General features: G+C 36.9%; 1 protein-coding gene across 7 annotated transcripts in view; it reads right to left on the bottom strand.

The window, feature by feature from the left end:
- Positions 1 to 4,128: 4,128 nt before the first annotated feature.
- LOC110462943 (probable cation-transporting ATPase 13A3) overlaps positions 4,129 to 24,165 on the bottom strand; it is a 58,452-nt gene continuing 38,415 nt past the window's right edge. For all 7 annotated transcript variants that reach the window (XM_021517197.1, XM_021517201.1, XM_021517198.1 and 4 more), the window contains 16 exons: positions 23,583 to 23,736; positions 22,968 to 23,069; positions 22,330 to 22,486; positions 21,608 to 21,728; positions 20,530 to 20,654; positions 19,678 to 19,856; positions 18,527 to 18,631; positions 16,944 to 17,023; positions 15,950 to 16,102; positions 15,514 to 15,610; positions 14,597 to 14,669; positions 13,798 to 13,948; positions 10,820 to 10,965; positions 10,254 to 10,342; positions 8,603 to 8,686; positions 4,129 to 6,280 (listed from right to left, as the gene is read on the bottom strand). In XM_021517197.1, coding sequence (XP_021372872.1) covers positions 5,939 to 6,280; positions 8,603 to 8,686; positions 10,254 to 10,342; positions 10,820 to 10,965; positions 13,798 to 13,948; positions 14,597 to 14,669; positions 15,514 to 15,610; positions 15,950 to 16,102; positions 16,944 to 17,023; positions 18,527 to 18,631; positions 19,678 to 19,856; positions 20,530 to 20,654; positions 21,608 to 21,728; positions 22,330 to 22,486; positions 22,968 to 23,069; positions 23,583 to 23,736 — 2,158 coding nt within the window. In that variant the 3' untranslated portion in view covers positions 4,129 to 5,938. The remainder of the gene's footprint in view (positions 6,281 to 8,602; positions 8,687 to 10,253; positions 10,343 to 10,819; positions 10,966 to 13,797; positions 13,949 to 14,596; positions 14,670 to 15,513; positions 15,611 to 15,949; positions 16,103 to 16,943; positions 17,024 to 18,526; positions 18,632 to 19,677; positions 19,857 to 20,529; positions 20,655 to 21,607; positions 21,729 to 22,329; positions 22,487 to 22,967; positions 23,070 to 23,582; positions 23,737 to 24,165) is intronic.

The raw sequence follows: 24,165 nt of genomic DNA, 5'->3' as shown, positions 1-24,165 counted from the left end.
TCATATAAATAGCCCCAAAAAGTCTTAGATGGGGGTCCTATTCCGCCACAATGATTACTGCAACACCAGGCTAATACATAAATAAAACGAGGTGCAGCAGAAATCATCCCCCATCCGAAGCCATGGTGGAAAGCCCAAATGGAATAAAACCAAATATAATCAAAAGTGTACTTTGGAACAAAATTGTAAAACCAAAGTACAATTATCATGGAGGCAAGCATGCCAGTGAAAAGGAGACATAATATATCTATATACATAAAACCCAACATAATAAAATTGGTGAAAGGTCTGCATGAAGACCCAGAGTATACATACAACAGATGATATGGACATCTATAACCTAAACAGCCAACTACATGAAAGGACAGTATCTCCCCGACCCTATGCCCGGGAGATGCAAGTTATGTTGAAGAGTTAACATATTGTAATATCATCATAATATTTCACGACATCAAATTTGTTGAAGTTTGCGAGAATGTTAGAACGCGAACTCAAAGGTTTAGTTAATATTTGTTTAAAAAAACAAATTTGTTCATATATGACTTTAAAGCACATTTAAGTCGCACGGTTCCATGGTCAAACAACTTCTTATGGACTATGAAGCACGTACAGGGTACTCAAGGTATTTGACCTTTATTCAATGTCACTAGGGCCAAATATTTAAAAAGAAAACAAATTCTGAAGTGACCAAGGATATAGTGGAACGATATTTGACTTGTATAGATAGCTAGGATGAATGTCAATCAAGTAAAGTGTTCATTCAACGGGGTAAAAATGAATTAAAATTCACAATACGATAAAAAGTCGACGTAACCAGATATTTTATTCTCATGTCGACATAACGACGTGAAATTGTCAAGTTGACAGGACAAGATAAATTATCACAATTCGACAGAATGAGAATTTTAATAATATCGACATAGCTAGGACAAAATTTGAACCACGTACAGGGACCTGAGCATTTGTTACAGCTATACAATGTATTTGGACCTAATCTAACGTGTTTAAGAGTAATTTTACACGTTTTGGGGGGTGTTAAGATCGATTTTCGGTAAAAATGCCACCCCCAATGAGACACCATCAAACGTGTACAATCATTCTAAACACCTTAGATTAGGTCCAAAAATAGCTGTAACAAATTCTCAGGTCCCTGTGATTTGAACAAGCTCTCGGATATATATTGGAGCCTCTAGGTGATACATGGTGCGATAAGAAGATGGCAATCTGTGCCATTTAAGTGTTTACTGGGGGCGATATGATTTTTGAAGTTTCAATGTATATATATTACGAGATATCCAAATTGATGTTTTGCGTTTTGAAATTATTATGTCCATTTAATTGTCGATGAATATGTGTACCAAAATGAGATAACCACATGTTCAGTTTAGTGTGCTATAAAATGGCACCATCTGTTTAAATGAGATATCTACATTTTCTACTGGAGGAGTTAAGACAATAAAAATTCACCTTGTATGCTGTTAGGCACCTTTTTAATGACGATATGCATTTAAATGATATACTCACTTGCTGGATAAGCGTGGATTAAAGTGAGACATACGTTTATTAAAATACATCAACTCGTTTTATAGTATACCTGTGTATAAATGATATCTATTTCATTGATTAGTATGTGTATTAAAAAGAAGTTTTGTTGACAATTTGTATTCTCTCTTTATTAATGTCTGCATATATATCTGTAAAATATATCAATAATATATTTCTTAAATACAACTAAACAATGTAAATTACAGCAAGGTCAACATACAATATTGTCTGAAGGTATTTTTTGCTGAGAGATGAGAGGTTGAACAGCTTAGGTAATTTAACTCATTCACCACTGAAATTTCATAATGAACTATTCCAACCATTGAATTGGAAGGGTTCAAATGTCTTCAGGGGTGAATGAGTGAAGGACATGTCTCCATGCCTGTTGTGTATATGTGTGCCAGGGGCTGGGTATGTTGGTGTATTTGCCTCCTAGAGATAGCGCTGATGATAGGACCCTGCCTGAGGGCACTTATGTGTCCTCTGTCTAGGCCACACCTCAGGCTCCTGTTGTAGAACATCCCGATATCCAGGGGTTATGCTCAATTTCGCTCTCTACACCCCTGGAATATATCATAGAAAAATTGAAGGCTGGGTGTGTGCCACCTTGTTGATAAGACAAAAAGACTAGTTTGAGCCTTTGATGTACATCAAAGGAATATCGTGGTCATGTAACTGTAAAATTGACAGGCTTTGAAGTCGGGTGTCCCTCCTTTCTAATCTTCAAAGGCCAAGTATCAGACTAGTGATTGGTCAGTTTTTTTTACTCGACACCAATCAAATAGCTAGCCGTGTGCCTTCATTTTTGCTATGACATATTCCAGAGGTGTAGAGAGGGAAAGTGAGCGTAACCCCTGGATATCCAGGATGGTTGTAGAATAGAATGAGAAGATTTGGAAAGCATTGAATATTTCGTTGAGAGAGTTCATGGAATTTTAAACAAAAGCATTAGATTTCAGTTTCTTTGGATAAATATTGAAGTCACAGACAATACACAAATAAACACAAGAAGTAATCATCTTAAAAATATTTATTATTTTTTTTTATAAAAAAATAATCAACTGTTTCTGTAATAAAATGGATAAAATAGAATATATTCATATCTCAACATTATATATTGCTTATTCGTGAAATACACATTTCATTAAAAATCATATGAATGTACAATTGTAAATATATTGCCATAAAAAAACAACTTAATCAAGTGATAACATAAACCTTCATTATATATAATCACCTACCCTCTCTGCACGCCTGGAATATGTCAAAAATTCACAGTAAAATTGAAAGCTGAGTGTACATCAAAATAATCTCGTGTACGCGTAACAGTTACATTGACTGGCTTTGAACCCCGGTTGTCACTCTTCTGTAATCTTCAAAGGACTGGTACATATGTATCAGCATAGAGATGGGTCATTATTTTTTCACATGACGCCAAATCAAATAGCTAGCCCCTTGCCTTCAATTTTGCCGTGACATTTTCCGAAGGGTGCAGAGACCATAAATGAGCTAGCCCCTGTAGTATCAAAGAAAGAATAATATAATTACTAGTTAGTATGGAAGAAAGTATGAGAGCCCTCTTGTATGAGGACACATGATTGTGAAGAAGCTGATCCCGGGCTCCCCAACCCGGGCAGTATCCTAAATGTGCTTGGGAAGTAAAATGTTTAAAAAAAAAAAAAAAAGAGAACAATTATACTATATAGCATATACATGTACTAGTAGATATAAACGTCTACTAAAACTGTAGTATTTTACAAAGAATGACAAGAGGAAGTAGTGAGACAATATAGAATTATTAAACAGAAATTAACTTCATTATTTACATAGCTAGTAAATCATCACAAACATTTGAGCAAGTAAACTGATTACAGATGCTAGAAGATCAATGCTTACATACTGTTTAACATGAAATGTTCACTGGGTATAAATTTTCGTGGTTTTCGTGGTTGCTATAGAACCATGAAAATGAATACGACAAATTTAACTGATATACTTGATAACCTTTTACTTATATATATGGGGGTACCCTCTAAAATTTGTACCATGACGCAATCAAAGTAGCTCCAACCAGGAAGAAAGAAAATGTACCCACAAACATTTATAAGGTGTCTTAAACCTTCAAATTCTAGTTTCAACCTAAGAAAAAGAACAAAACTATTTGGATTTAAAAACAAGTTAGTACAGTGTTTAGTACAGTGAACATATTTCATGAGTGATTGAATCATTTTGTCTAGAGTACAACTGTATGGCAAATAGAGCTGTTGCAATATATCAGAAAAAACGATATATCGCATTAAGTATAAAGGCATATTGTATTGTATTGCAATACAGAAATCTAATATCGCTGTATCGCAATATTTTTCAAAATCTTAATTTCATCAATATTAGCTGGGTGTTTAACTTTGCAAATCACCACATTCTAACATGTACGCCAACAACCATGGCCGTTTTCGTTTAAACGGTTGAACCGGTTGGACCACAGTTGTTCGTTTATTAAATAAGGTCGGACCTAGTAATCTGATGCTGCTTTCAAGCGAGCCTTGACAAAGCCTTGCAAGGCCTGCATTAACATTTGCAGGTCCGCCAAGATTTATACTCGAAATTGTTACATTTACAAACGGACAAACCGGTTGTTCCGCATAAACGAACAGGCCACAGAATTAAACAGCACCCTACAACAACTTCTTTTTATTAAATAAAACACCTTTTTCCTTTGACAATATATTGGGATAGGTATTGTAGTATATTGTGATACACTCCAAGCATATTGTGACATTCCTATTCGCTAAGGTCAGTGTTAATCATATAGGGGCAGAAACCATATCAGAAATTACAAAATGTCTTTCAAATTTTATTGCAATACATAAACAGCATTGTGTAGAGCAGAATCAAGTCGATATAACGCCACTCATTTTATCGCCACCTTGTTTACCGCCAACATATATCAATGTCCCTTTTTCTCGTTTGCTTAAGAATTCCTTTATACAAATTTCGCTCAATCTATTGCTAAACCCCTTTATAATGTCAAAATTCCTCCAGACAATTGGTTGCATTATAACGAGGTTTTACTGTAAACAAAAATAAATGTAAAGGTTTTTTCTCCACCTATGTATTGCATTTTATAAGATATCCTAAAATATATGTGTGAATTGACCTTGCTTTAGGTGAAATACAACAAACAAGTGATAGTAAGCCTTTTAGTTTTGGCTAAGCATGGACCCCTCAATATACAGAGCTTGGTTGCCATTAGACCTTCCTGTTTATAGATTCATATTTAAAAAGATTAATAGAAATATATATATCCATTTTTTATTGAAATAAAATAGAAAAAAATAATGTTCTCCGTTATTTGCTTAAATTTGTACAGCAACAAAAAATGGCAAAATCAAATCAACACAGGGGAAAAAACATTATTTACAAATTTCCAGTATAGAGACTGGGAACGAATATTAGCTGCAAGGTCAGTGAAAGTCTCGACAAATATTCCTTCAGCGACCACAAAGTAAACAATTCTGTAACAATAGTGAAGAACTCTTCAGAATAAAAAAACTCTCTCTTTTAAAACTTTTTGACATAATTAAGCATTACATGGCCATGCATCCCATGACATAAACTATTTTATATAACAGATCATTTTAAGGCATGATAGAAGTCTACAAAATAGGTCTTTGAAGTGTTCAGCATTTTTAAAATCAGGAAAAAATAATAATATAACACTTTAAAGGTTAAATCCTAGTAAATATATGTTTACACAGTGATATGTTTATGTATGGAACAGTTTTAAAACCGATGATGTATGAAAACCGACTGCAAAATACTGTTGTTTAGAAAATTTTAAAGGGTTAATATTAAATGTTTTATTTCAGAACTGACTGTCAACAGAATGAAAAAAATCCTTATTTGTCATATACGAACCTATGTAACTACATGTATGTATATATGAAACTGTCTGAACCAATATATAGATAAAATGATGAAAGTTTTTTGGCTGTTTGGTAAACTAGGATTACTGATGATTTTATTTCTATAAATATTTTAAGAGTTATAGTTGTTTTCAATTATTCGAAATTTAAAATTTTCGCCTATATTGGAAATTTAAATCTCATGACTATTCATTTTCACATTTTTCAAATTTAATTATCAATTGAATATTTATATTTTTACATTAAAAAAAAATGATCAAGTCATGAATGTTTATTGTCACATTTTGCAAATTCAAATATCTCATGAATATTTATTTAGGTACATTTAAAGTGAAAACCTGCATCTGTTATTGTTTATTTCATAAATCTGAATCCTTACAATGATTTGTTTGAAACACAATTGTGAAAATCAATATTTGACCCAGTGAAGTGATCACCAGACAGTAAGATAATTGCGAGGTTCTTTTTCAAAGAGCTGTTACAGAATCTTCCTCTGCCAGCAATCCTTCATTGATAATCCCTTGTTTGCCAACCTCAACAGTTATGCCCACATCAGTGGTCTCCCCTTGGTCCGAGTCCAGCAGACTCCCAGACAGGCTGGCCTGGTCAGCCTCATTTAATGTAGTCGGGACACTGTCCATGCGGCCAAACACCTGTGCTAGACTCGACGAGTGGCTGATTGGAGGCCAATGTGGTGTGTCTTTGATTTCGTCCTCGAGGACATTGTAATGAAAGGTCGAGCTCTTACAGCACTTTTCGACCGACTCCTGCAGCTTCCAGGTCACAAAGTAGCTGTCTATGATGAATGTCTGAAAATATAACAGTTACAAATAAGGTCCGTCTGCAGTCAAACCTATTCTAACAAGTAACTTATGGACCAGCTATAAAAAATCTTCTGGACAAAGTGAAACTGTGAACATTGTTTTGTTTTCTTTTTCTTTGAAAGGTTCCATATTTAAGGAAAATACAATTTGCAAAATTTAAAGAAAACCAAACCGTCCTTTACCATAGCACACTATGCCATGGTCACTAGACCTGAAGTTGGCAGAAAAAAGAAACATGCATAATTGACAATTGAAACAAGCTGAGAAAATTTGAAATTTCAATTCAATGGCCCTTACGGAGGGCATTGTAAGTGAACAAAGAATGAACTGATGAAAGATTTATCTAATTCCACCATTTACTTGCAAAGGAGATGTCATATGGAGTTTTACACTAAGTGTCACCCCTGTGAGGCCCTCTAGGGGTTGGAGTAGCCCGCTGTCACCCCTTTGAGGCCCTCTAGGAGTTGGAGTAGCCCGTTGTCATCTATTTGAGGCCCTCTAGGGGTTGGAGTAGCCTGTTGTCACCCATTTGAGGCCCTCTAGGGGTTGGAGTAGCCCTTTGAGGCCCTCTAGGGGTTGGAGTAGCCTGTTGTCATCTATTTGAGGCCCTCTAGGGGTTGGAGTAGCCTGTTGTCACCCATTTGGGGCCCTCTAGGTGTTGGAGTAGCCGGCTGTCGCCCCTTTGAGGCCCTCTCGGGGTTGGAGTAGCGCGCTGTCGCCCCTTTGAGGCCCTCTCGGGGTTGGAGTAGCCCGCTGTCGCCCCTTTGAGGCCCTCTAGGGGTTGGAGTAGCCCGCTGTCGCCCCTTTGAGGCCCTCTAGGGGTTGGAGTAGCCCGCTGTCGCCCCTTTGAGGCCCTCTAGGGGTTGGAGTAGCCCGCTGTCGCCCCTTTGAGGCCCTCTAGGGGTTGGAGTAGCCCGCTGTCGCCCCTTTGAGGCCCTCTAGGGGTTGGAGTAGCCCGCTGTCGCCCCTTTGAGGCCCTCTAGGGGTTGGAGTAGCCCGCTGTCGCCCCTTTGAGGCCCTCTAGGGGTTGGAGTAGCCCGTTGTCGCCCCTTTGAGGCCCTCTAGGGGTTGGAGTAGCCCGCTGTCGCCCCTTTGAGGCCCTCTAGGGGTTGGAGTAGCCCGCTGTCGCCCCTTTGAGGCCCTCTAGGGTTGGGAGTAGCCCGCTGTCGCCCCTTTGAGGCCCTCTAGGGTTGGAGTAGCGCGCTGTCGCCCCTTTGAGGCCCTCTCAGGGTTGGAGTAGCCCGCTGTCGCCCCTTTGAGGCCCTCTAGGGGTTGGAGTAGCCCGTTGTCGCCCATTTGAGGCCCTCTAGGGGTTGGAGTAGCCCGTTGTCGCCCCTTTGAGGCCCTCTAGGGATTTAAGTAGCCCGCTGTCACCCCTTTGAGGCCCTTTAGGGGTTGGAATAGCCCGTTTTTTCTTATAAACTCTGATCCCCATCTCCTGAAGGTTTTGCACTTTGGGAACCCTAATGACCCCCTTTCTTGAGTATAAATACTATATCCTCAACATCCGAGGATGAAATTAATGAATGTTGGCAAAAATCCACCAGTAAATTTCAGTGATGTCTTTTGAAGGCCTTGCCCTTTGGAAACCCATATGATCCCATACCCTCAGTCCCCCAAGTATTCTGCCCTTTCTTGAGTATAAATACTATTTCCTCAACATCCGAGGATGAAAGTAAGGAATGTTGGAAAAAATCCACCAGTAAATTTCAATGAGGTCTTTTGAAGGTTGATGTGCACTTTGGGAACCCTTATTTAAACCCTGCCCCCGAGCCCTCCGAGGGTAAGCCCCTTCTTTCCAAACAGATTCTGAACTAAACCAGAGGATTTTAATGACACCCACTTTCATTAAACTTGAAACATCGTTTACTTACAGATGACAGATGTACCATGACAACAGACGAAAGGCAATCAGAATCACAAATGACTACAAAATTTCACTAGCATAAATATATTTGCTGTAAGAAAACAATTTTGTACCATTTTGTACATATATTCCTGGTGCCCATCTTAAACGAGTCCTTCTGTCGTCAAAGGATTCTTTAGTATATGAAATACTGTTACCTCTCAGACAACCGATGTAGAGTTAATTTTTTCAATTCTTTACAACATCTCTTCAGCAAATACCAATCAATTCCTTTTGTCTTTAACCCTTTCAACCGCTGTAGACCATAATGGACTCATCCAGATCAACGCATGGTAGAGTCTACTAAAGTTACGTAGGGGTGAAATGGTTAATAAAGAAAGTAAATATACTGTAAACTGTTTGTGAAAAATCTGTTCTGGTCCCAGTAACATTTGACCTACCTCCAACAGTAGAGATAATAAGAAATTTGCTGCTGCAATCCCGATGTACACAAGTCTGTAGGGTATATTTGGCGCAGATTTTAACTGAAGAAGAAATTACAATGTATCAATTATAACAATTAAGAAAAGGAAAATTATCACAAATGAAAATAAGAAGAGGCCTTCATCGATACGTCACGCTCATAAGTGTACCAGTCAATAAAAAACCCACTAATTGTTGGTTATCAAGTCACTGAAGCGTGAAATGTAGGTTAATGACAGCATCCACAACATGCAGATCAGTAGAGCCACTTAAGATGCATCAATCGTGAAAGTATCAAAGGGGTAGCAGTTGTAGTAAGGTATTCATGGACGAGACCAATTTTTCTTAACCAAGTGATCAGTGAAGCGGGAAATGTAGGTCAAATTCAGCATCGGCAACATGCAATCATTAGAGGCACTCGATCCAGATGCATCAATCATGAAAGTGTTGAAGGTGTAGCAGTTCAAGTAATTAAGGTATTCATGCATGAGACCAATTCTTCTGAACTGGATGCACGGCTGGCCGGACCACATTTGTATATTACCCCCGCTAATTTCGTTAAGCTGAGGATAATGATAGAACAGAGTTCAATACTCTGTATGGAACCTTCAATTTCTTTACATGTATTACTAAAATTATCATTTTTAGCTTGATCATTTATTTTCTTTTTCCTTCAAAGCTAAATACAAACTTATTCTCTGTGCCCTGCAGGTTACGAGAAACAAGAACTGCTGTTTCTCGCTTCAGGTTGTCATTAGGGCTGCATTGATATATCACGATATTTTGAATACAGTACATTTATACACAATATATTTTGGAAGCTCACGATACACCAATGATATTTTCCATATTTCCTCTTTTCTGAATTAAGTCTACTCATATCCAACACGGCAAGTGACAGCTCCAGTTAAGCTAATGAAAGATTTGAATTGTGTGAAATTGAAAAGTCATTCCCATTTCGGACCAAGACTATTTCCAGTTGTCAAATTACTATTAACATTTGCAACAAGTCTATTTTTTCTACTACATTGCTTCTACTGATATTTTATATATATTTGTATCATGATACGTATCAAAATGTGACCACAGTACAATGATGACAACCAAACTACCATCAATTATCTTCCTTACAATAACTTTTCTTTGCTCTCTATTCATTTTTAATTTCTTTACTGGATTTTCTCCTGCATGAGGTAAACACCTATTAAATGAAAGCCATTTTATCAAGATAAAAATTTGATCATTTCTTCAAATTTTCATTTCCACAATTTTTTTTTTTTTTTTTTTTTTAAATTAGCATTATCAACACATTAATCTAATCAGACTTTGAACAGAATTAAAATTTGTAAATTTAATCAATTACATGCATGTTACAGATGTGAACATTTTGCTTTTTTGAAATGGTTGCATTGCAACTCTTTTAACTGAATGCTATGCAGAAATTTTCACATTGGCAAAGATTTTGAAATCTTTATAATCTATACACATATATATTTGTGTGTGGATAATTTTTACACCTTTTTCCTTGACGTGATAAACGCACATTTTCACACCGTAAAGATGGCCACTTTTACAGTAATATTGCATTGCTGTGTAATATGTATTTCTGTACGTTAGGCTAGGGCTCACCTCTAGAAAGTCTGCCAGTCCATTGGTCGGGTAGATATTTATCCAGAGAGAGATTCCTACACACAGGGCTAGGTTGGCCATGAACCAATCTATAAGCAAAAAAAATAAAGACGATGATATTTCTCCTTAAGGACATATGCTGTGATATGTACCTCCATTCCAAAAGAGTTCAGAGGACAGAATAAGACAAGGTCCTTCCATCTGTTCAAAACTCAAATTATGTTATAAAGCTGTGTAGTCTAGGTATTGATATTAATTGCATTTTTTTTCCATCTTTTTTCTCCATTTTACAACAATTATGAAACATTACTTAGTCAATACTTACAGTAAGTAAATTTATTTTTCCTTTAAAGAGGCCTCAATGTACTAACATTAAGTAAATATAACTTTCCCTTAAGAGGCCCTAAAGAACTTACAGTTAGTAAATTTATTTTTCCTTCGATAGGCCCCAACATACTTACAGTAAGTACATATAGTTTTCCTATAAAAGGCTTCAACGTACTTAGTTCTAAATTTATTTTTCTCATTGTCCTTACAGATCTACAGTTGACACAGTTTTTACTTACAGTTGGTAAACATATGTTTTCTGTAAGGTGCCCCCTTCGAGAAGACAACACCCAGAATGATGTACTGGTAATTTGAGATGATGTAGACGGCCATATTCTCGTAGCTCATGTAGTCATAATCCTCGTTCTCAACATAGTCTACGAACCTGAATGAAATTAAAAGTAGTTAAAATAGCATGGTACACACCATAACCTTAACCCTTTAACCACTATAGACCATAATGGACTCGTCCAGATCAATGTATGGTAGAGTCTACTAAAGTTACCTAGGGGTGAAAGGGTTAACACTATTGACAAAATTTGCATCCCCGTCCCACTGCAGGTATATTACTGGAAAATTTCACTGAAATTATTTTTATATACAGTTATCTCCCCTTAATTTAGTTTTTGATAAACATATTACTGTAGCTCAACTTTTGGCCACATAGCTCAGCTTGTTCGATCAAAAGTATAATAATTGGAGGTCCAGGGTGCAAATTCTGGTCTGGATCCAATATATACATTTACACTTGAAAATCCTATGTTGTTGATCCTATTTTGTTTATTTCATCTTTATTGCTTTTCATAAAAGTTCCACAAGGTAATATTTTCTATAAGATGACTTAAAATACTAGACTTTGCCGGAAAAAAAGTTTTGAATACACAAGTATCAAGTTTTTGGCAGTAGAACAAAGGATCCACAAAGCCCTAAATTATGCCCAAGCTCCAATTAGGAAAATATTTCCGCTTATGTATTTGTAATTTTCTGAAATAATTTTTGAAACTGAACCAGACGTAGGTCATTGCCACGTAGTTAGAATATAACATTTTGCTGTATTCAAATATTTTCAAAGCAGGTTTACAGTGTATAACAGGTACATTGTACATTAATTTTGATAAAAAAATATATTTTTCTCTGGACCATGGGCTAAATAAATGATCATCGTATCCTGATAATTAAGAGTTCAGAGGACCTAGACGCTGAAGTGAATCCTGCCATATTACATAAAAGTTGAAGTGACTCAGTGGCTGAATTAAACCAGTACTAAATAAGAGTACGAGTGATCAAGATGCTAAATTAAATCCTACCAAGTAATGAAGATCGAGTTTAGGTATTCTAGGTTGACTTGCCTCATCAAATACTTTTGTTATTGTATTTGTCAAATGAACACTTTTCACAAAGATTAAAATACTCAGAGTGACAATGCACAGTTTATATACAACACACGGTACAGTATTAGCAGTCTGCTTCTCTCCGAGTATTATCATAAGAAATTTCGTTCATAAGGGCTATGAACACAATTGGATCAGGGTCATTTGGAAGCTTCTCCTCTTGCCTTGAATAACATGAGACGATTATTAGAGGCAAACATTTTGATGACTTTAGGCTGAATGTTTAGGTAAACAATAACTTAAAATTTAGAATGTAAACATAAGAATTGAACAGCATTTTTGAATTATGAAAAGTTCTTTTTACACAAACAATAAATTTTTCTATTTTCTACATATCGAGTGTACATATCGTACTAGTCATCGAAAAAGAACTTATCATAATCTATACGTAATTACCAACCTGAAGAAAATGTTAAGAAAGAGGCATTTTTTAATGTTCATGCCAGTATGAAATTGAAACTAGAATTATGTCAGTCTGACATTTAAGCCGCTCACCACTTTAAATTGAATTGCTTCAGTAAGACGTTGAGCATCAATATCTTCTATAATACCTCAGATATGTGTTCTGTATTCTGCTTATTGAAAATCAGGTCATGTGATGATGATGCCTTTGGGATTTCCAAAATCAATCACCTCTTAAATGATGCCTTAAAAACATTTCTCCCTCTCCTCTTTTTTCACCCTCTTTCAGTGTGACGCATTGTTGTAATTTTCATTAACTAGCATCCTCCAATGATGTGACATGAGCATTTATGTGCAGAATGCCAATCGGTGAATGGATAATAAAGAATAGGTGCATTTTGTGATTGTGAAATGAAGAATTAACAGAATGGGGGAAAAATACATGGAGAAAAGAGACATTGTACTCCTTTTATTTTTATTTATTATTTATTCATATGAATAATAATTATTAATATATGTAGTGACTTTATTTACTGTCATTGAATATACAAAATCTCAAAAATGTTCTTGGAATATATTTGAATTATATTTCTCAATGCGACTTTATATTAATTACTAACGTAAGAGTTATTTCCCTTACACCGGATTGGATAATATTTTGACACAGCGCGAATTCTTGTCAAACAGCAGCGGCAGTTGTGTCATGTTCTTAAATTGTTACACTTTCATAAATAAATACACCAGAAATAGCATGCTGTGTTACAGAAATGTTTGATAAGCATACACAGTTTACATATCGTCTCGTCTCAGAGCCATTAAGCATTACCGTTAACAACCTAAGCACGATATGTCATATTACGTTCCCGTTTGAAACATCAAAATAGAGGTTATACTTCATCACTAATACGGTTTATAAATACATATATTTACTTCTTCCTTCTACAGACAGCATCGATGCTTGACAGTCTTCACATGTGCTTTCTCGAATCATATGTGTTTCACACACGTAACACTCTTCAGACCTCAATCCGAGTTGCTAAAACGCTCAAACGTAGTGCACGAATTTCACCACCACAACACTCGTAGAATGCACCGGAGATAAACATTTTGTTTTCAGCAATTATTAAAAGTATAGATTATTACTTGGAGAAGAGTATCAGAAGACTTTATGTAACCCACAGGTGAGTGTCAGAGATTCTACTTTCTATTTACGATAACGAAACTATATAGCGGAAGCATGCAAGACTGAATTATGCGCACGCATCCGTAACGTAAGTGGGTCCGTCATTTCGTTTTCTGGACAGAATTAATAAGCCGCTCGGCTCTCGCCAAGAGCAGCTTAAAAATGCAGCTCAATCCGTATATGACAACTAAAATGCTGAAGTTGGTATCCCAGATTACAAGGGATTCCTATTACCACATACCAATCTTGTTGCATTACATGTAGGTAGCAGAAAACCTGGAAGCCGACCACAATACATGTATGGAGGATGAGTGACAGGACTGGGGCAATTCCGAACAGGTTGATTAGTGGAGGTTGAGGCGACAGCTTGTGGTAAGCCTCGGTACGACCAACTGCAAAAACATGCAGTTTGACATGGCAAGTTTTATTTGAGAATTTAACTAAGCTTGCATGTGGAATTCATCAATTTTTTATATTATAGTTTTGATAAGTACATGTACAAAAGAATTGATGACTGATTTAAAAGATAAATATGAATTAATGACACATTTGAAAGGTAAACAAGAATTGATGACTCATTGAAAGGTACATATTAATTGACGACATAGTTGAAAGGTACACAAGAATTGATGACATATTTGAAAGGTACACAAGAATCGATTACATATTTGAAAGAGAGGAGGGGCCAAATCACCTGTAACACAGGCCAGAGGTTCTACAGGTTCAAATGTAATACAAAATGTAGGAAGCTTAACACCTGAACTGACAGATCTAGAGAGAGCACAACACTACTGGAAAATACAGCTATACAGGAGACACAAGACTAAGTACATTCTTTTGCAATTTTAGAAAGTTTATCTTGATTAATCAAATGATATTTTGACAGAGTTAACATTCTCTTACAATTGTTATAAATAAGTTAAAAACATTTGTTTCCTATTCATCTTACACCAGAATGTTATTTCCTTTAGGCCACAAGATTGACAGTCAGCAGTGAAATCTGGACTTATTTATTAGAAAAAAAGTTCTACACGACTCACATGTCATACTCAGTGTTGTCAACAGAAACAAATCTATGTAGAGGAACTGGAAGTCAGTCAAGTTGTTGCCTATCTGTGAAAATGTAAAAATAAATCATGAAAAATTATTGAACAATTATAAATGCAATGAAAGGAAAATAATTATATCTATTCTATGATGTGTGAAAGTAAAAACTTTAAACATTTTTTTTTTTATTAGATTGGCTTCACACCCCCATGTTAAATATCAGCATGCAAGACTCCCAATGAACCCCAATGTTAAATATCAGCAAACAAGACTCCCAATGAACCCCCATGTTAAATATCAGCATGCAAGACACGCAGAAAGACACAATGGCTGTGACCTTGACCTGATCAAGAACAGCATGCAGCAAGACATCCAAGTGCAGTATGACCTTGACCTTGCTCATTAAAGCCTACACTAAGACTGCTGTTGTGACCTTGATCTTGCCCTGTACAGCATGCAGTAAGAAATCAAGGTCTTGACCTTGACCTTACCCAGTACAGCATGCAGTATGACCTTGACCTTACCCATGACATCATGCAGTATGACATTGACCTTACCCATTACACCATGAAGTATGACATTGACCTTACACATGGCATCATGCAGTATGACCTTGACTTTACCCAGGACATCATGCAGTATGACCTTGACCTTACCACGTACACCATGCATTATGACCTTGACCTTGCCACTTACACCATGCAGTTTGACCTTGACCTTACCCATTACACCATGCAGTATGACCTTGACTTTACCCATAACATCATGTAGTATGACCTTGACCTTACCCATTACACTATGCAGTATGACCATATCTTTACCCATGACATTATGCAACATGGCCTTGGCCTTGACCTTGCCAATTACACCATGCAGTGAGACTAATGTAAAGTTGTGGTTTTGAACTTACCCAGTACAGTAAGCAGACGGACACAAACTGTGTGAGACTGTAGGCTGCCATGAACTTAAAAATTCCAATGGAGGTCACCAAGGCTCCTCTTCCTTGCCTGTGGAGACAATAATACTATACTTCCTTACTGTGAATAAATGTGAACAGACATTGAAGATATCTCTTAGAACAGACTGAAATAGTTTGGAAATATGATTTCCATCCCTACATTTTTTCATATTTGTTTCAATTTCTTATTTACCAGTATCTTAACTCATTCTCCTCTGAAGACTCATTTGAGCTCTTCCAATACAAAGGTTGGAATAGTTCATTATGAAATTTCAGGGGTGAATAAGTTAAATAGATTCATTAATGAAGTATTCAACATCAAAGAAAACTGAAACAGCAATTGTATCAAAAGTTTCAAAGATTATTTTTTTTCAAATTTAGAACTGACCTGATAAGGGTAGGAACACAAACAATGTTGGGATTTTTGGACGTGAATGGTGATGCGACCGACGCCTCTGCCTCCGACAAAGAAATGCCGGCGTGTGCCGTCTTCAGGGCCCCACAGTCATTGGCTCCGTCGCCACACATCCCAACGTAGTACCTGGTAACACAAATCACAGGTCAGGCCACAGACGCCAAAGGTCAGAGGTTAAGACAAAGAGGTCAGAGGTTAAGACAAAGAGGTCAGAGGTTATTTAATACAACATTTTAGTCAGAGATTTAATGATGGTTATAAATGATTGAGAACGATGTTGCAGTTAAAGAGTTGAGTTGAAGAATTGGGTGTGCTCTGATGTTATTAAAAGTACAAACTATGGAATAACATCTATAAGAAACCTGCAACAGTATAAAATATTACATATTTAATACATTTATGTCAGAAAGATATAGATGTATCATGTTTATCTAACTCCAGTTAGTTATTTCAAAAGGTATAAATACAAAGGTTTACCAATTCAAGTGTCTTTCACAATTTGAAAATTAACTTACGAGATTTCAATAAATATGATAATCAACCATCACAGGTTTCTGGACCCTTTCTCCCCCACAACGTTAAAATATTATATCTACAAAACGGTATTATTCTTTTGGGAATACATTATTCCTGTTTGCGATAGAAGATGTTGTCGCAAAGCATTATTACTTGACGTCATAATTACAAGATTAACTTATGAAATGACATCTCGGTTGTTGCCTACTAGCGGGTTACCTAAAAGGTCTACCAACTCCTGGAGGAAACCTATAGTAGCACTGGGAGATATCAAATTCTATCAACTAAATAAAACTATTTTTTTCACACTGTGACAGATATCAAAAGTGATATTTGTTTCAATAAGAGAATATGATTTTTTGTATTGACCAATCAGAAGGGTACTTTCTATTCACTTCATTTAATGCTGCACATCACCTGTTCAACCCGCTATACAGTGATAAAATATTACCCAAGTTCCTGGAGAGCCTCTACAAGCTGTGCTTTCTGTTCTGGTGACATTCTCGCGAATACTGTTCCACGCACCACCAACTGTCGGTAAAATAGTAAGTCCTCATTATTATGAATGGATTTATTGTAATTAGCTTTATCTTCATATTAGCTCCTCTTCCTTTCTCAGAAACCCTTGTCTGTTTGTTTGTTTGTTTGACTTTGTTTAACGTCCTATTAACAGCTAAGGTCATTTAAGGACGGCCTCCCCTGTGTGCAAGATGCATGCGTGTAGTGTATGTGTGTGTATTTTGGGAGGCTGCGATATGTTCGTGTTTGTCTCCTTGTGATAGCGCGGAACTGATGCCGACTTTATAGTGCTACCTCACTGAAACATACTGCCGAAGACACCCAGCAGGACGCCCCACCCGGTCACATTATACTGACAACGGGCGAACCAGTCGTCCCACTCCTAATTTGCTGAGCGTTAAGCAGGAGTAGAAACTACCATTTTTAAAGACTTTGGTATGTCTCGGCCAGGGGACAGAACCCAAAGCCTTCCTCACAGGGGCGAACGCTCAACAAATGGCCAAAAGTGAGGCATTGTCAAGGGAGACATTAGGAAGAAGAAAGTTATTTAGAAAGGAGAGAAGAGATAAGGTCCCAAATTTAGTCGCCTCTTACGATCATGCAATTGGGGGCAGCAGGTACAATTCTTACGCCCTACCTGCAGGGACGAAACCCTTGTCAGTGTCTGGGACCTTTTTTTGACTACTAGCATTGATGTAGTGAATTATTTCTACCCCATATAACAAGTAACCAACCTATACAAAATACAGTAATTCACTAACGATGGCAATGATGAATATTACATAGAGCAATAAAATGCATCTCAAATACAATTATTTCAATGAAATATACATAAGCAGGAAAATGAAGATTATGTTTGTATCAAATTTTACAAAATATTTTGGTTTGTTGTTATTGTTAAAACCATTTCTATGAAGTGTTCCTAAAATATCAATTATTGAAGTGCATTTATTACAGTTTATTAATTTTCTCTTTTTTGTTGTTGTATAATGCACTAACCTAAAGAAAGATATCTGTGAAGTATTTTTTTTTCCATGTACCTAACAGAAGATGTCTGGAAAAGTCCCATAAATCATATTGAGAGAAATGCTATTATTTTACAACAATTGTGAAACAAGGTCTATCACATATTAATCACTCTACTTGGCCCAGATGTCAGTGTGCAGGGAGTCTGAACATGGAGGGGAACTGGAATACCTAGGGAAAAACCCACCTGGTCGGGCAGGTGACCCCATACATTTTTACGTCTAATCGGGGAATTTGGGAGAAAACCCCAGACTGTCTTGGTGAAAGGCGAGTGTAAAACACTGCGCCACCTGATCAAGGAACCAACCACCGACCGCCTTGGTGATAGGCGAGACTCAGTGTAATTTACTGCACCACCCGATTGAGGAATTGAACCCCGGTCACCTTGGTGAAAGGTAATGATAGACTGTGCCAACCTACCCCCCTAACAACATAAGTCTTTACTCAACCAACCTTGGCCTATAAGAACTATTTGTCAGGTCCACTTACCTTAGGGAAGACATCTGGAAAGTACTGTCTGATAACTCCCCATGATTTTCCTTCCACAGCAAAATGGTAGTATTGTAATCCTGGCATACTTATCTTCGTTTCAGACTGAAAAGTGAAGATCAATTTAAAACACATTTTGTTGCAAATTGTTAAATCATAAAGGTATGGTCAACTGTCCTAATCTTCAACTTCATATAACAGCCTCCTAACCTTAACCCTGTTATAACTAGTGTCCTAACCTTAACCCTGTTATAACTAGTGTCCTCACCTTGACCCTGTTATATCTACTGTCCTCACATTGACCCTGTTATAAGCACTGTCATGACCTTGACCATGTTATAACTACTATCCTGACCTTGAGTCTGTTATAACTACTGTCCTCACATTGAACTGTTATAAGCACTGTCATGACCTTGAGCCTGTTATAAGCACTGTCCTGACCTTGAGCCAGTTATAACTACTGTCCTGACCTTGAACCTGTTATAAGCACTGTCCTGACCTTGACCCTGTTATAAGCACTGTCCTGACCTTGACCATGTTATAACTACTGTCCTGACCTTGAGTCTGTTATAACTATTGTCCTCACATTGACCTGTTATAAACACTGTCATGACCTTGAGCCTGTTATAAGCACTGTCCTGACCTTGAGCCTATTATAACTACTGTCCTGACCTTGACCCTGTTATAACTACTGTCCTGACCTTGACCCTGTAATAAGCACTGTCCTGACCTTAACCTTATGAAATAAACTATTCTGGTATTTACCTTATTTTATTAATTGTTCTAACCTTGACATTATTGTATTAATTTTTCTGACCTTGACCTTGTAATATCAACTGTTCGATCCTTATATCCATATACTTCATCTGACCTTGAACTAGTAAATTGCCAATTCAATATTGCTATATTTAAGTAAATTGGTCTAACAGTGAACCGGTCACATAATGTCATAACTTCCTTTTGACCTTAAGACCTCTATAATCTTATCCCAGTGAAAGACTAAACTTTGATGACCTCTTTGACCCTATCCCATTAACCCTAATGACCTTATCCCAGTGAATGAAATCATGACTTTATTGACCTTATTCCACTGAGAGACATGACAACCTCATACCCCATAATGGCGTAGCCCACACTGTCTTTAAACTTACCCCACTGACAGACTTGACGACTTCCTTGACCTTAATGTTTGTGTTATCCGCATTGACGAATTCCAAGCATGCGTCAGCTTTTTCCTGTGGCGGGTACGCCTGCACCAGGATGACCTTTTCATGAGAACCAACCATCTTACACTCTCTGGCTACAGATAGGGCAGTCAACATGTTGTCACCTGATAGAAGTCAACAAATGTTTTAATACACAATATTACAGCTATATAAAATAATCTGGTGTTCAGCGATAAGCCCACCCTCGTAACAGAATTTATAGATGAAGATCATATATAAAGCACCAAGCAGATACATAAAAATATGCTTTTGAAAAATATTGCGATACAGCAATATTTCATCTCTGTATTGTGGTACAATACCATATACTCTTGTATTGCGATATACCTTTTTTCCAATATATTGTGACCGCCCTAGTGTATAACCATATCAAATTTCAACGAAAGGATTATAGTATTTACATGATGTAAATGAATCGTTGCATCCACATGCTCCCTATTTCATGACGACATTATGGTTATGAAATTCAAAAATAAACTTACATTTATTTTACAACAATTGTAAAACAAGTTATTCTAACTTATATTAATCACTCTTGTTTGCCTGGATGTTACGCAAAGGGTCTTAACGTGAGGGAAACTGGAGTACCGGGAGAAAACCCATGTGCTGGGGCAGGTTGAGGAATCAAACCCCAGCTGCCTTGGTGAAAGGTGAGCACACTATCCACTGCACCACCAGACCACCTAATGAAGTTTATTTTTTGCAATCATGTTAGTGACCTGTGAAGTCCCAGAAATATCATCCCCGCGGAAATATCCCGCTATACGGTATACGAACCTGTGACCATGACTGTTCGGATGTTTGCCTCAATCAGCTCCTGTATGACTGGTGTCGATTCTGGTTTGAGGCGATTTTCCATCACCAGCAGACCGAGGAATGTCAAGTTTTTCTCCACCTGTTCCCTAAAAACAAAACATAAACCAATCCAATATCTATTAATCACTAGCAAATATATAACCATTGTATTATACAAGTTTATGTCTATTTTTAAGCCTTTTCTGCTCTGACGTTTTGTTAAGTTCAACAATGTGCATGGTAAATCTATAGCAAAGATTTATTTGCTTTAAACAATTTTTCCCTTTTCTCTTTCTCCATTTTTCAAATGTAAAACTCTTTTATAATTTGTGAATTTTATACAGAGCTTTACAGAATTATTCATTATTGTAAGGAATTGCTCAAAAACCAGAAAATGTCTGTAGGACATGAATGCACATTTGGCCCTGTGGCTATTCGGTACTTTGCGTATTGCAGAGTTATCTTCTCTTGAGAGCAGGTATTGAGTACTTCGTCATTTGTTTGTGGGAGTAACGTCATCAATTTTTCAGAAAACGACGTAATTTGCTCACACGAACCAATGCCGTAACAATCAATACCTGCTCTCAAGAGAAGATAACTCTGCAATACGCAAAGACAGAATACTGTATACAGGGAACTTATTGCCACAGTTTAACATTGCCTTTTCCACCTTCCGCAATGAAGGTTAATTTATCATGACAGTGAATATTAGTACACAGCGTACCATATATATAAAATATTGGTGAAGGGCAAAATTTACATTTGGCGTATATGGCAATACCAATGAAGGTTAATTATTTTAAAAAGCGAAAACTTCCAGGTATACAGTAATAGATAGTCGGTAGAGTCATGACTATGAATCAAAATGAAGTGGGACGTGGGACACAATAGCACAATGGGTAACACTGTAGCTCCCCCCCACCACCACCAGCCTCCCAAATAAAATTGTGGGGGCATTAAAATGAAATTGGACCCCAGCTATGTTGCAGGTAAGTGAGATGGCAATCAAAAGAAGTATTTGATTTTGTTGGAGTTTGAATACAGGTCTCTCTGTTTATACCTTTGTAGTCTGTGTATTTTGGTGTACTTGAGGTTCTCGGGCAGTGGTCTCCACGCCAGTGCCAGTACTCTGTAACCATGCTGTGTGTATCCCATTAGTACCTCGTGGAAGTTTGACGGAACTGAAAATATATTCAATAAATCTTAGTTTTCTAAAAGTGAGTTAAAATCAATTCAGCAGAAATATGGAAAAGATGTTTTTTCAAATTTTTTTTTTTTTTTTTTTAGACAATTAGTAAACCTTTTTAGAAGATTTCGTTTTCATTGTTCCTGAACAGTATAAACTATTAAAACATGCTTCCTTGCAAGAAATTACAATTTTTTTGTCAATATTAAAATTTCACAATCTAGATGCATGACGGAACCAAATTTTTGCTGTGTTTTAAACAAAGATAGTACATTTGACATAAAAGTGTCAAATAGTCAAATAAATATGCTTTATAACAGCATACTGAGCAAAACAAGTATATTTTGTTAAACAAATCATTAACAGAACTATTCTCTTGTTATGTTATCTTTTTTCAAACGTCTCGGTGTAAATTAATCGTTACAACCACATACTTGCTATTTCATGATAACAGTATGGTCAGATCATTTTTACGCTTGAAACAAGATCATATTTTTGCGATCTCATTACTGACCGACAAAATCGCGAAATTATAATTCCCACAGAAACATCCTGCTATACAATATTTTAAGTGGTCACTTTCTACCTGTCCATACCTGTTTCAGGTCTACACAGAGAGGCAATCATCTCCGGTGCCCCCTTGGAAAAGAGGTCAAAGTGACTTGAGGTGATGCGTCGTGTGATGACAGACATTCGTTGTAGACTGGACTCGAATGTGAACTGTCTAAGGATGCCCACCTCTGTATCAGTTGCCTGCAACATAATTGTCCATTTTTGAATTTGGAGCAAAATGCATTAAAAGATAATTTAATATCTCTGAAATAAGTGAATTTACATTATTGAAACGGTTACCCTATACACTTGTATAAGAATACATGTATTGATGAATCTGATCATGAGGTTGCTCTTATTATCAAATAATGGTATTACTAAAAGTGTTCAAGGGAAGTAACTCTCAACAGAATTCACAAGTACATGTTGTATAAAGTGTAAGGTAACATGTACCCCTAACTAAACACGAATCACAGGTATAATATGTAAGGTAACATAATATATATATATACCATAATAAAACAAAATATTTCTTCATATTTTTCATTTTTCCACAAATAGATTTTCACTATTTCATTTCAAATGATCCAACATGTGGTTGAAAAATTTCGAGATAAAATGAACTGAAAACAGTTTGTGATGACATCTTGTTGTTGTGTGCTCTATTTATGATGACAAGTACCTCTTGTTTGTTCCACAACTGGCCTTTCAGCTGGTGTGGCTTCACTACAGTAGGGACCATCATGTCAAAACGGCTGTGCTCCTGTCCTGGCTCCTCTAGATCCTATAAAGTATGTATCAACAACAACACTGAACTCAAACAAATCCTTATTATTATCATCACATGCTTAAAGGCCCATCAACCCAGGAGAGGTCATTAGGGCCAACAACTGGTTGACAAAAGCAAATGCAACATAAAAATGACATTGAACAAAAGTAAAGATTAAAGACAAATGTCAACTTGAATATTGAAAGTAGCTATGGTGACAAATACATTTCCAAACTTTACGAAATAATACCCCTCCAAATTTGATCAAATAGCCCTCTAAACTCAAAAACATATTTTAAGGATTCAAAGATTTAAGACATTTTTAAAGGTTTCTTTCAATGGAACTCTTTTGAAAGAAGGTAAAGATCACATTTATTAAGGTAGCATGCATCCTTAACTCATCCACTCCTGAAATTTCATAATGAACTGTTCAAACCTTTGAATCGAAAGAGTTCAAATGTGTTTTTAGGGGTGAATGATTTAATGTCCCATTTGATTGTATTTATAGCTGACTGTGATGCTACTCACCCATCCAGTGGCCTGAAACATGATGAGGTCGAGTGGGTCACCACACAACTCATTGTCGATGATGGTGAGCGAGTGACACGAGGCCATGGCAGCCATTACTGGCATTTCTGGTTCTAACATTGCTATGGACTTGTCTTCGACTTCGTCTGTAAAACTGTTCAAAAGAGACACTTTAATATTCTTTACTATGTGAAACTAGAAAATGTCTGTAAGACATGAATCACTAGCAGCCCCATGTCACCATGTGAAATTAGTTTCAGTGTTTGGTGTTCTATAAATTGTTACAACTTCTTTGATCACGGGACGGGACGGGACGGGACGGACATGTGTAACACTATATGCTCCCCACCCCCCCCTAATTTTGTGGTAGGGGCATAAAAAACATGACAAGATGCATATTGTTTACAGATTTCATCTGATTTTTGGAATGTTTTGTTTGTGCTTCATGTCCTCTTAACAGCTATGGTCATTTAAGGACGGGCCAGGTTTTGGTTGTGGAGAAAAGCCGAAGTACTTAGGGAGGGGAACCCATTGACCTGCGGCCAACACTGGGCGACTGACTGACGTGGGCCTCGACCCCATG

This window comes from Mizuhopecten yessoensis, unplaced genomic scaffold (assembly GCF_002113885.1).
Source record: "Mizuhopecten yessoensis strain PY_sf001 unplaced genomic scaffold, ASM211388v2 scaffold10847, whole genome shotgun sequence".
Lineage (NCBI taxonomy): Eukaryota > Metazoa > Mollusca > Bivalvia > Pectinida > Pectinidae > Mizuhopecten > Mizuhopecten yessoensis.
Note: the sequence above shows the minus strand (reverse complement) of the source record. Positions and strands in the feature narration are given on the sequence as shown.